We start from the raw sequence: 14,216 nt of genomic DNA, 5'->3' as shown, positions 1-14,216 counted from the left end.
TCCATCCATCCATCCATCCATCCATCTATCTATCTATCTATCTATCTATCTATCTATCTATCTATCTATCTATCTATCTATCTATCTATCCACCTACCTACAACAGATTTGAGAAAGAGAAAAGAAAGAAATTGATTTTTTTTTAACAATAAATTTTATTGACTTGTTTGGGAAAGTATTGTATGTATTTAATCCTAATTTTAAAACCACCAATAGGGGCATTTTGCAAGAGACTATAATTACATGCATTATTATTCTGCATTGTTCCTTAGTGCAACTCATTTAGTACAGAGTTGGTGACTTGTAATAAACAGTATCTTCAACTGAGACTACGAAAAAAAGAAAGCTTTGTTTTTCTCCATTGTAGGATGAAAGTTGCCGTGAATATTGGCCTTACTTCATTAAAGGGTGGGGTTTCTGCACCAGAGAGCTTAACCCAGTTCGTGATACTTCAGGCAAACAACACAACAATCAGTGCATGATGTGCCTACAGCAGTTGTGAGTAGATGATAATGTGATTGGTTTTCAACTACATTAGATTACTGTCTGCTGAAAAGTTAAAAAAATGTTTTATACTTTTTTGTGCAGCAAAAATGGAGGTAAGATGAATTCTCTTGAACAGAGACAGCCACAATATGGAAACAATAAGGTGAGATCACATTTTACCCAGGTTTCTCTATCACCATTACCATTCTGCATTTCTTGCGCACAATGAAGAAAAACCACACCAGACCTCCCAGACATATTCTAGCATGCTAAACACCATCAAGAGTTTGCTGTGCCCTGCACACATTCAAAGATTTTTAGTACACTGCCATATATGAATTAGACTATACCACTCCAGGGGAAAAGAGTACAGGAAAGAAATAAGAAATAGTAAACCAAAGAAATTAAACCATTAAAAAGAAAATGAAAAGAAGTATAACTAAAGCTGGTTTACATCCACACCAATCATTACACTTCTCCATACTTTTCTATCCATGCAGCCCATTCTTAGTTCACGTTGTGTTGTTGTGCAGGAAACATCTGGTTTGAGCTTTTCCTGCCCTGCACAAAGGCCCATTTCACTTCCCAAATTTTGCCCAGTGTCACCTCTTGTATATTTTAATTAATCTTTTGCCACACAACTTCCCCTGTATTTTTTGCATTCACTCTTGCTACTTTTCACTTTGTACAAGAGAAAATAAGGGCATTCTCCCAATCAGAGATATCATCTTCATGCAAACCCTTTACCACTTGTCAACATTCTCACAATTTTTCTAATCTTCTTTTCATCCATTTTTTTCCATGGACACTAACATATATAGCATTCATTTTAATTAAATTCTTTGACATCAATATCATCCCCATATCAATCTCTAAAATACTTCAATTTATTTCATCTCTCTCATTCTTAATTGTGTTGTAGGTTCCTTCTTTAAGTTTCCTTTCACCTTTGATCAAAATGCCTCTGAATTTCCACTGCCTATTATAATGTGAAATTGCTTGTTCTTTTTGATTACATTATTTGCAACTACCATATCTTTTTCTAAACAACATATATTTTGTTCCCATTTTAAGGAGCAATTATTTTCATGTGTTCATTATTTCTCACCCAGAGCCTTTTTAAAAGTTCTCTAAGGAGAACTCCATACCTTCTATGGCAGTCTGTAAGATAATTCTTTTTACTCTGAGATAGCTTCTATATCTAGCATTCCCTCATCAGTTAGTTTGGGACAGGGAACATTTTGACCAATAGACCAATAGATCGATAGACCAATATCAATAGGTGCAATCAAAGGCCAGTTTACTCCAAATGTGTTCTCTAAAGATCCCTAATCTAGTCTTGCAAGCCAATGTTTTATTGTCTTAATCTAACAACCAGGAGGCATATATAGCATATATACTAACACATACAGTACAGGTAGTTGTCAACTTACAGCAATTCATTTAGCGACCGTTCAAAATTACAATGGCACTGAAAAAAGTGACATGACTTTTCCAGTTATGATCTTTGAAGCATCCCCATAATCATGTGATCAAAATTCAGATGCTTGGCAACAAGTTCATACTTATGACTTTTGCGTTGATTACCTTTTGCAACCTTCTGAGAAGCAAAGTCAATGGGGAAGCGAGGTTCACTTAACAACCAGGTTGCTAATTTGTCAACTGCACTGATTCACTTAACAATTGTGGCAAGGAAGATCATAAAATAGGGCAAAACTCACTTAACAAATGACTCACTTAACAACAGAAATTTTGGGCTCAGTCCTCATAAGTCGAGGACTACCTGTATATGTCTTGTATTAAAAAATATGCTTGTCCTGTTTAAGGTATAAAAAATCTCATTCATTAAATTACATGCAGACTGAATTACCCTTCTCCTTGATAACAGGCACTATGTGGGTTTACCAGGGACATTTAGGTTAAATAAATCCAATCCCTTTTTAAAATCTGCATCTTTGTCTGATAATTTATAATGCCTGTTATAATTCAACATGAAAAAATATATGACATTTACACAATATTTTCATTTCTATCTTCTGTCTAAAGCAACAAGTATATAATGATTTGTCACGGCACATGAAGATCATATTGTGGGCCTTATTCATGTTTATTGCATTTATTTTGCAACACTTATCTTTTCATTAGCAATTGAAGCAGAGGTGCACATTCTCTGAATTATCCTCATGATATTGTCTACCTGCTGCTATGATTAGGGAAAATTGGACTGTATTTCAAGCTTGCTGAAATAAATTTTACTAACTGGATCAATGGCACACTTTGAATACCCTTTGAATACCCTTGCAAAAGAATGATAATTGGATGCAATATCAAGACAATACCAAACGATGCTTTTAATGACCCCAAGGAAGGTTCTCAGTGATTGGTGACATGGTTGACCTTACAATATACAAAGATAAAGCACATCAATGATGCATTTGCATAGTAGTTTTTATATCCTTTCTTTCCAGAAGATTGACAATTGCTATGAATATCGGTCACTGATCGGCCCAAGCGGAGAACTCACTTGCACACGTGAGAATGATCCGGTACGTGATGCTTCTGGCCAGACTCACAGCAACAAGTGCATCATGTGTGCAGAGCAATTGTGAGTGCTTTAACTAAATAATGATGTTTGTACATAGAAGAAGAGTACATCCAAAATGATATAATCAAGTCTGTGAAGAATGGCAGTTTAGTAATGCTATTGCCTTTAGACTTCAGCCTTTTCACTCAGAGAGAAAGAGAGAGAAAGATAATTAGAAGCTGCCTTCCAGGCACATATAGTCCCAGGATGGACTGTGACAAGAGTCATTAATTCATTATCTTCAATGTCCATTCATTGCTTATAAAAACCTCTGCCTGAAGTGATCCACTTTGGCCAGATAATAGAACTCAGACCATGACATTCCTAAAGACTTTTCCAAAGCAGTCCTATTAATCGGTATATGTTGTGTTCTGGGGGAGAGTAATAATAATATTTTTTGCAAATCATTAATGATTTTTAATGGGCTGTTCAAGCTGGATAACCTGGCAGAAACTTCTTACTATGATCCTCTCTGTGAATTTCCCCTTCCTTACTGAATCTGCACTCCACCCATTCCATAAGACATTAACTTTTCTCTGCCTCTTCTTATCCAACATAACAAATGCTTGAGATAGGTTGGGATATTGTGGCTTGACTCAAGTCATCCAGTCTCAGCTGAGATAGGAGCTCAACAATAGATTTTTTTTAAAAAAAACCAAACAAACCCTAGATTTATTCCATTTAGCTCATTCTTTGTTTTGTTAAACTGCTTCAGCAAGCCAAGCCACAATCCTGACAAAAATAACCTACAATTAAGTCACAAGCAAATGTCCCAATTGTGTTTTCATTAGCATTTGTTTACACCATCTTTTGGGTATGGGTGTGGTCTTGTCTTTCTTTTTGTTTCCATTTTTTGTATATTGCTTTGGTGTGTTTTTATCCTGCTCTTCTACTAAACATTTTGAGTTCTAACAAGCATTGGGACTATGAAAACCAATTCCTGTTCTTCTATGCTCTGTGTCTTCTAGCAAAAAAGAAGCAAGGCAAGGCAAGCTTTTTAGTGGAAGTGGAAAAGCACAACCAAGCCCATATTCAAATGGGAACAGAGCTACTCAAGGGGATTATAAGCAAGGAAACCTAAATGAGGTGAGGGGAAATGTTACTCACACTTCTACCTAGCCATTACCTCCACAAAAACAGATTCTTTTTCTCATTTTGTTTTGCTTCCAATGATTTGTTTGTTCATAGCATTTGTGACAGAGGCAGCTCAAATATTACATCATACCAATCATAGCCTCAAAAGTCTTTTCTGATTAAGAAGGTTCCATATTTTCAAAGGAAAACTGAAGCATCATATCAAAAATTGTCTTTTGCAGCAGTGCAGGATTGGTAGTCTGGGATCATGGGGCAAGTAGTAGTATTCAAATTATTTTAGAAGACCAACCAAAGTTTATATACTTAACTTAACTTAACTTTATTGGATTTCTAGACCGCCCCTCTCTCAAAAGAGACTCGGGGCGGTGACATTATGATATGCTGGGAGATATCATAACAAAGAAAATTCAGAATTCAGTTTCAAGGAATATAAATATAATATGGTGGAGACTCAGATATGGCAAGAGAAAATAGATGGTATGTAAGATAAAGTAAGGGACATGGTGGCTCAGTGGTTAAGGCGCTGAGCTTGTCGTCAGATGGTTGGCAGTTCAGCAGTTTGAATCCCTACCTCCATGTAATGGAGTGAGCTCCCGTTACTTGTTCCAGCTTCTGCCAACCTAGCAGTTCAAGAGCACACAAAAAGGCAAGTAGAAAAATTTGGTGGGAAGGTAACAGCGTTCCATGTACCTTCGGCGTTTAGTCATGCCAGGCACATGACCACAGAGACATCACTGGACAGCACTGGCTCTTCGGCTGAGGAACGGAGATCAGCACCGCCCCCTAGAGCTAGAAACAACTAGCACGCATGTGTAGGGGAACCTTTACCTTTACCTTAAGATATAGTTCTATTTATTTTAAAATAAAAATATATAGTTACATCTGGAAATGGACGAACGGACCAATGGTGGGATTCAATTTTTTTTACTGCCGGTTCTGTGGGCATGGCTTGGTGGGCATGTTAGGGGAAGGATACTGTAAAATTTCCATTCCCTCCTCACTCCTGGGGGAAGGATATTGCAAAATCACCATTCCCTCCCAATCAGCTGGGACTCGGGAGGCTGAGAATAGATGGGGGCGGGGCCAGTCAGAGGTGGTATTTACCGGTTCTCCAGAATTGGTCAGAACCTGCTGAATACCACCTATGGAATGGACACTTCTTATTCTTCTGTGTGAGTCTTGCAGGGCAGTCTGGCTTCTCTTGACATGTAATTAAAAGATGGAGAATCAGAGACATTGGAAAGAAAAGTGAAAGAAGAACAGAATTCACACCAGAATTTTACCAACATTCTCTTTTTCAAGGCATTCTATAGCAAATTCTATTTCTTCCAATTGAATGAGAACAGGTAGCAGTAATACTGCAAATTTATCTTCCTAGTATTAAACAGAAGTGCTTGCAATTATCAGCAATATAAGAAGTAAATGTGCCAAAATTATGACCAAATAATTTGTCTGAACAGAGAGCCAGTCAAATGACATACAAATCCAGACATAATGACTGTTGCTCAATTCCAGTTCTTAATTATGTTGGAATAAAATAATGAATTCTTATGTTCAACATCCACAACAGAGTAGCTCCCCAAGATGTTGGAATCAAAATTTCCAGAATTTTCTGACGATGCTGCATAGCTGGTAGCCACCAAGTGGGAAAAGCTGGTAATAGCAAACTCTTTGGGAGGGAGAATTAAGTTCTCTCCATTTCTATGGAATCCTAGCTCCAATAGTGTGAAAACTAAAAATGAATTTGAATTTTGTTACTTCAAAGTAGTATCTTAAATGTCTTTATCAAAGTACAGAAATAAGTCTGGTCACCCATGGGGAGGCAAAGGAGGGCAAGTAACTTCAAAGGCATTTGATGTTATCCTGTAATGATGCAAATTATATAGTTTTACTGGAGACTTATTGCAAATGATCAAGACTTTTGCAGAAGGTTCTTGTCTGTTTTGGACTTAGAGATTTGCTGCAGCAATTGAGATTTTTGTTTCTTTTTGTTTCTTTGTCTATTAACTTTACAGTCAGCTTCTGAGAGCTGAAGTATTTAGACTACAAGCTGGTTTTTCAACTCCTTTCATTGTCGTCTTGAGATAACTGCAGTAAATGTAGTTTTTAAAAGGAAGTATTTTGTTTACAAATTCCATTCTGTTTCTAGAAAAAGGGTCCTGCGATGTAAAGATGACCAGCAGGCAGCCAGAGAAGATTTTGGTGAATTTTGTGCTGGATGTTGCTAGTTATTTATATCCCTACATTACTAAGTTTAATACTTGGAAGTTGTCCAGTTTTCCTTTTTGCTATGCTGATCAGTGGTGGGATTTAATTTTTTTTACTACCAGTTCAGTGGGTGTGGCTTGGTGGGTGTGGTTGGTGGGCATGGCAAAGGAAGGATACGCTCTAGGGGAAGGTTACTGCAAAATCCCCATTCCCTCCTGATCAGCTGGGACTCAGGAGGCAGAGAATAGATGGGGTCAGGGCCAGAGGTGGGATCTACCGGTTCTCTGAACTACTCAAAATTTCTGCTACCGGTTCTCCAGAACTGGTCAGAACCTGCTGAATACCACCTTGTTGCTGATACTAAGCAACACGTGCATCCTATGATTTACCTGAAGTTTCATCAGAGCTCAGGTGTGAAATTGCAACAAGGTGTAATGAGGTGTTGGGAGATGAAGTCTCAAATAATAGCTCCAGCATCCTGTTTTTGTATGTCATTCCTATTACACTGAGTTTTGACACAAACTATTTTGGCTTCAGGCTGAGAGCAACTTGATGATGCTAGTATATTGAACAGGATCTTCATTGTTGAAAGAAGATGACAGAGTTAAAACACATGTATTATTTACGATGACTCTTTCTTTGGAGCAGTGTTGGTAGTTATACAGGTAGTCCTAGACTTACACCAGTTCATTTAGTGACCGTTCAAAGTTACAACAGCACTGAAAAAAATGACTTATGACTGTTTTTCATAGTTACAACCTTTGCAGCATTCCCATGATCAAATGATCAAAATTCAGAAGATTGGCCACCGGTTCATACTTATGACTTTTGCTGTATCTCAAGGTCATGTGATCTTCTTTTGCAACCTTCTGACAAGCAAAATTAGAATAGAATAGAATAGAATAGGATAGAATTCTTTATTGGTCAAGTGTGATTGGACACACAAGGAATTTGTCTTTGGTGCATAAGCTCTCAGTGTACATAAAGAAAAATAAAATAGAATACATTGATCAAGAATAAAAGATACAACACTTAGTGATAGTCATAGGTTACTAATAAACAATCAAATTATACTAGGAAACAAATAAAATAATATAAGCTTTAAAGATACAAGCAACATGGTTATAGTCATAAGTGGGAAGCGATAGATACTAGGAAGGAAGAAAATAATAGTAATACAGTTTTAGTAAGTAATATGACAGACAGTGTTGTGGGAATTAGTTGTTTAGCAGAATGATGGCATTCGGGGGAAAAACTGTTCTTGTGCCTAGTTCTTCTGGTGTGCAGTGCTCTATAGTGTCGTAGAAGTTGAAATTTATGTCCAGGATATGAGGGGTCTGTAGTTATTTTCACAGCCCTCTTTTTGACTCATGCTGTATACAGGTCTTCGATGGAAGGCAGGTTGGCAGTAATTGTTTTTTCTGCAGTTCTAATTATCCGTTGAAGTCTGTGTCTCTCTTGTTTAGTTGCAGAGCCAAACCAGACAGTTATAGAGGTGCAGAGGACAGACTCAATACTTCCTCTGTAGAAAAAGTTAATGGGGAAGCTAGATTCACTTAGCAATCAGGTTACTAACTTATCAATTGCAATGACTCACGTAACAACCAAGGCAAGAAAGGTTGTAAAATGGGGCAAAATTCACTTAATAAATGTTTCACTTAACAACAGAAATTTTGGGCTCAATTGTGGTCGTAAGTGAAGGACTACCTGAATTAGCAAAATGAATGCTTCTCCTGCCTTTGATCAATGTGTATCCATTGTTACATCCATCAGTTGATAAAATCTAACTTTATGGGTAATATCCATATGCATACTTGCTGATAAAACAATCCTATCAAGCTCAGGAAACTGAGTTAACATTATCATGATTAGAAGCTCAGGTAAAAATGCAATGCAAATCTTCCAAATGATATCCAAGGGCAAATTTGTGCATTTCATCCATTATTCCTAGAGGAAGGCCAAAAATCAAATAAGGGATTAGTTGTGGAAATATGATTATTATTAAATGCATCATGTATTTTAAATCTCCACACATTTTTCTTGTGCATTTATTAGATGTATATAAGAATTATCAGCGGCATTCTCAGTTTCAGTTTCAAACGTTATAGATTGGAAAATTAATAGATCAGAGTTCTAGCAAACAGCACTATCAATCAAATATTGTGCCTCTCTTTTAAAAAGAAGGAAGAGAAATTTAACTTTGTCTTGCACTTCTTGTTTCTGCTGATAGTTCTGGTGGTATAAAATAATTGCATGTTTTATCTCTTGCACATTTTTCCCTTAGGGATTAACCACCCACAAAAAGCAAGGAGCAGAGAATGATTAAACAACAATCTCTTTCTCATCTATCTCAGCAACTAGCAATCATGCTGCTTTTGATGCTGAAGATAGGCATGAAGACTAACAAACTTTGATCACAGACTACATGAACAGGACTCGTTTCCCTTTGAAGCTCTTTAAAGTGGCACCCACGGCTACATGTTGTGGTAGCTCAGTAATGGTGAACCTTTTGGGGTCGGCATGTCAAAATTTCAGAAAATGACTAATTTGACTCTGCTGGCATGTCAACACCCACCCACCCTTCATCCTCAATGAAGATAAACAATTTTTTACATATTCATTTAGTTTTTTTTTTAAAGTATAGTCCAATCATGTGTGTGACACCCCTCCCCACTTTCCAGGATCCGCCATTCATTACTTATCTTCAGGGAGCTGTTTTCTTTCTGTTGACAGATCCCTGAGGCCTACCTGAGGCAGTTCTGGATCTCTTTAGAATAGAATAGAATGAACTGGAAGGGACCTTGGAGGTCTTCTGATCTAGCCCCCTGCTGAAGCAGGAGAACCTATACATTTCAGATGAGTGACTGTCTAGACTCTTCTTAAAAACATCGACTTGAGGCCTTTGTTCTTTTTTTTTTCTATTTTTCTATTTTTATTGAAAAAGTTTTATACCAACAAATTTCCCCCCCCCCTTTTTTACCCCCCCCGACATATAATATAGATCACATACAAATACTATACCCTCTTCCCTCCCCCCGTCTTAAGATAAGTTTCTCATTCAAATATTGTACCCCCTCATCTCCCAACAATCATAATTTAAATTTCTCTTATAGTGACAATAGCCCATTAAGCCCATCTTCTAAATTAATTGAACATATATAAATCATAACATAAATTTCTCTTAAAGTAACAATATCCCATTAATCCCATCTTCTAAATTAATTATACATATATATTTCCCCACCCTCCACCCTAACCCTCCCCCGCCTTTCAATCAAACCCACCCCCCTGACTTCCGCTATGCACCACTCCAGTAATTCCAAACATCCCATATGTTATTTACTCTGTTCATCTGTCAATCTAAACATTCTTACCTAAAGGCTACATAGTACTTTCTAGTCTGATATTTATTCTGTATATAATCAATCCATTTTACCCATTCCTGTATATAATTCTCCTGCTTCTGACCTTTTAAGAAAGCTGAAATTTTTGCCATTTCCGCAAACCCCGCCACTTTCTGAATCCATTGATCGATTGTCAGTAAAGAATCTTTTTTCCAGTGTTGAGCAATCAACAACCTAGCTGCTGTAACCATATACAAAACCAATTTTGTTTCCCCTTTAGTAAAATCCTTAATTATACCCAATAAAAACATTTGCGGAGTAAATTGTATTCTTTTCTTAAATACATTTTGCATAACCCACCATATTTTTATCCAAAAAGCTTTAGCCTTATTGCAAGTCCACCATACATGAAAAAAAGTAGCATCTAAACACCCGCATCTCCAGCATTTTGGTTGAACATTTGGGTACATACATGATAATTTCTTAGGATCTAAATACCATCTATAAAACATTTTATAAAAATTCTCCCTTTGTTCTTGAATGCTCTCCTGCCGCCTACGTAGCCTCCAAAAATTGCGCAAAAGCATTGCCCTATTTATGTGAGATATTTGGAGGCTCTGAATACCATGCAAGAGCACACTCCATGTAGTCCCCCCAAAATCATGAGAGGAAGGATGTGCTTTCGAGATTAGAAACTGTCAGTGTTGGTGGACAGGCATATCACCTTTAACACTTACATCATATGTTCACCATTGTTGTGCTAGTCATTTCAGTGATTTATGCCATGTGTACTAGGTAGCAAAGTGCTTTATTTCTCTGATCTGAATTTGCAATAATGTAATTTCATTAGATGAAATTATATTAGACCATAGGTACTTTAAAAGTGGAGGAGGATTACCATCAGAGACCCAACGGTTCTAGGAACATATGTGCTTGGTGTAAGAAGCAGTTGGTGCGATGGCATACTCTGAATCACATTTTCTCCTTTGACTCCAGATAATCTCAAACGTGCTTTTTTTCAAAAGGCAACTGGATTTCCTTGGCTTTTTCTTTGAAAACATTTCACTTGTCCTCCAAAAAGCTGCTTCAGTTCTAACTGACTGGGGAGGAATGGAAGGGTTTATATTCTTTGCAGTCGCCTGGTCGTTAGCACTCTGAGAGTCATTGAGTCCATTTGAGGGTTTATCTTTATCCTCAGAATCATCTGAATCAGAGTACAAATGGGTGTGGAACCTTCTTGGGATGCTGAAAGGGCTCCACTGTAAACAGGAGAGAGGTGGTGGTGTATTGCTTCCCATCCAGAATGTCAACTTTGCTGTCTTCAGAAGAGTGACTCTGGTCTTTCAGATGCAGATGGACTGCTGAATCCTGTCCTGATGAGTTTGTCTCCTATTTGGGCCATGCCATGTGTTTGTGAAGTAGTTGTTTTGTTTCCCCAATATACAAGTCTGCACATGTCTCACTGCATTGCATTGGCCATACGGCATTGTTCAGTTTGTGTTTGGGTGTTTGGTCCTTGGGGTGGACAAGCTTCTGCCTTAATCTGTTCCTGGTTTAAATTGTGCACATATATTGTGTAGGCTGAGGATCCTCCCAAGCTTTTCAGATATTCCTGCAAGATATGGGATGACAACATTGTTCTGTTTGTCTTCTTTGTCTGTTATGCAGGAGCTCCTGCTGGATCTTTTTGTGGACAAATCTAACAGGAGCTCCTTCATAACAGAAGAGAACAACAAACAAATTTCTTCATATTGTGCATAATATAGTGGAATGTTATATTTCCTTCAACTTGTTTTTTTTAAACTAGTGAACTCCCAAACTTGATATATTTGTCTAATATATCAGTTACTAAATTATTTTTGTTATTTTTTTTACTACTCCAACTCTATTATGCCTTTTCAGAGGTACTATAAGTCTTCTTTCCAAATGTCATACCTATGTATTTTGAAATACTTAAATCATAGGGCATTCAATAGTTCATAGGTGCAATAATTTTCAATTCAGGATGCAATGTTGCATGTCAACAAATTATTGTTTTCTTTCTGATGACTTTGTCTTTTAAGCAGCCTTGCTCTTTCCTTCCACAATAAGCCTTATATAAATCATATTGTCAATTTAGACAGGTAACCTGTATTAAAATGTTAAAGCAGACGACATTTACAATCAGTATAGAATGTGGCCTCCTACCCATATGGTTCAGTAATTTTGGTAGATTTGATTGTGATCTTTATATTCAACATCTCATTCCATTAACTATATTAGGATGAGAACCTCATCCATGTTTATTTTCTTTTTTGCTTATTCTTCCCCTTTTTTGACTTTATTCTTTGTTTTTGTTTTCCACCAAGCTCTTTCCTAAGACTGTAGATTGCTCTAGAGCAGGGGTGGCGAACAAGTTCGACGAAAAGAGCCAAAATTTTAAACTGTGAGAGTCAGAGAGCCACACCACGCAGTGACCTGCCAAAACAGACCCGGAAGCAATGTTCCCTCTAATTTTTTTTCGATGTGAGCAGAAAAGTATAGTGTTTGAGCGGCACATTTTCATGCCTGAGCACCCGAATTTTTTTCACAGATGTCACCTAAAACAACAACGAAATCAGTATTATTTGAAACTCAAAGTTATGTTTCTTCAAGGTACCCGCTTAATTCAAAGTGTTATATAATATCAGTATCACTTAACAACGCTCCTGCTTAGCAACCAAAATGTTGGCTCAGAAACTCTGGCATTTGAAGCACGCAACTCTTAAAGCTGTCAAGTTACAAGACCCTTGCACCCCTAACCCTTTAGGGAAAAAAACCCCCAGGGGTCTTCAAACCTGACAGCTTTAACACTTGTGGACTTCAACTCCCAGAATTCCTCCTCCAGTCATGTTGCAGCGACGTCATCTGCGTGGATCTGCTCCATCTTTGCTTTCTTCATTGTGGGCAGGGCTTCTGCTGAAGATGCCTATGACTACGAGTTGCCACCAGAATAACTGCTGCTACCTCCTCCTCCTCCTCCTCCAACAGAATCACCAGATTTGCTCCTGAGCTCAGCACTGGGTTACCTCTGCCCCCTCCCCCTCCTCCGTGCTTTTGAGGAGCCATGAGGCTTTTTTTCCCCTGCTCCCCCCCCGCCTTCCTACTGGCTCCTACAGCCTCATGGCTCCTCAAAAGCACGGCGGCGGAGGAGGAGGGGGCAGGGGTAACCCAGCGCTGACTGAGCTCAGCTGCTCCGAGCGGAGGGGAGGTGCCGCTGCCACGCGCGGAGATGCCGGCTGGAGCTTTGGCGGCTTCATCTCAGCCGCAGCGCCGAGTGGCAAATCCGGCAGTGCTGCCTGTTAGAGGAGGATGAGGAGGAGGTGGCAGCAGTTCTTCCGGTGGCGGTGGGGGCTTTGGGGCTTCACAACTAGCCTCAGTCGCCCTGTGCTCCTCAAAGCAAGTCTGGGGAAGTCCTTTGCAGGCGGCCCATTCTAGCTGCCTGCAAAGGACCTCCCCAGCTTCCGAAAGGGAGTGCGCGATCCGAGCCACAGTATACTAAATAATGATAAGAGGCAAAGAGCCTCATTTATTTTGGCCGGGAGCCGCATGCGGCTTGTGAGCCGCGTGTTCGCCACCCCTGCTCTAGAGTCTAAACATTTCTCAAGGATTTCGTAACAACTGCAACATTAATATGATATATTTGTACCACCCAGGAGTTTCTACCCCCTATTTAGAATATACTTAGAAATACTGGTTATGGAAAACAGGTACTTGCAAATATAAAATCAACATACATTGGCTACCTGCTCTATTAGTTGATTACTTTAACAAATTTAAAACTGGTGAGTCATGGTCAAAATTAAAACATTTCAAACATATTCATGATCTCTTTCCATGGTTGCTGATGACTATGGTGGGAATGGCCCAGCTGGGAACAAACGCCTACGACCATGATGTTGAAACTATGGCACTCTTGCCAGAAATGGCATGCAGAGCCACCTCTCTGGGCACTCCAGCTGTCGCCCGTTGCTCTTCCAGGTTCTGACGTGCACATGCGCCCTAGCTAGCTGGTCTTCAGGTGTGTGGGAGTGCTGGAAATCAAAAGAGCAACTCCCTGACGTGCATTTGCACACTGGGATCTGAGCTTCTGATTTCCAGCACATGCACCAGCCAACTGGTCTTCATGTGTGCATGTGCACCAGAAACTAGAAACCGTGATTGACGTGCATGCGCATGCCAGAAACTGGAAGCACAGCTTCCTGGCCTGTGCATGCACTCTGGGGAACTGTCTTCCGGTTTCTGGTGCTCTTGCGCATGCGTGCCAGGGAGCTGTTCATCTTGTTTCTGGTGCACCCCCTGCTCACACGCTCTGGTTTCACCACTCGGTGCCAAAAAGGTTCACCAACACTGGCCTATGGTCTCTTATCCAGCTATCTGGCAGTCCATGTGAGACTTCAAGCAACTTGTAGACTGAGGACTGGATGATTAAATGGATACATTCTGAGCCAAGAACACATAATCTAGATTAAGTTATAGAT

The 14,216-nt window shown here is 39.0% G+C and overlaps 1 protein-coding gene across 1 annotated transcript in view; it reads left to right on the top strand.

Annotated features, from left to right (window-relative positions):
• Positions 1 to 14,216, top strand: part of SPINK5 (serine peptidase inhibitor Kazal type 5) — a 39,401-nt gene that overhangs the window by 14,893 nt on the left and 10,292 nt on the right. The window contains exons 5-8 of the mRNA XM_081939214.1: positions 368 to 498; positions 589 to 649; positions 2,955 to 3,091; positions 4,039 to 4,156. Of these exons, the coding sequence (XP_081795340.1) occupies positions 368 to 498; positions 589 to 649; positions 2,955 to 3,091; positions 4,039 to 4,156 (447 nt within the window). The remainder of the gene's footprint in view (positions 1 to 367; positions 499 to 588; positions 650 to 2,954; positions 3,092 to 4,038; positions 4,157 to 14,216) is intronic.

Source organism: Natrix helvetica (assembly GCF_964273705.1).
Source record: "Natrix helvetica genome assembly, chromosome: 1".
In the NCBI taxonomy this organism is placed as follows: Eukaryota; Metazoa; Chordata; class Lepidosauria; order Squamata; family Natricidae; genus Natrix; species Natrix helvetica.
This window is presented reverse-complemented; position numbering and strand designations above follow the sequence as displayed.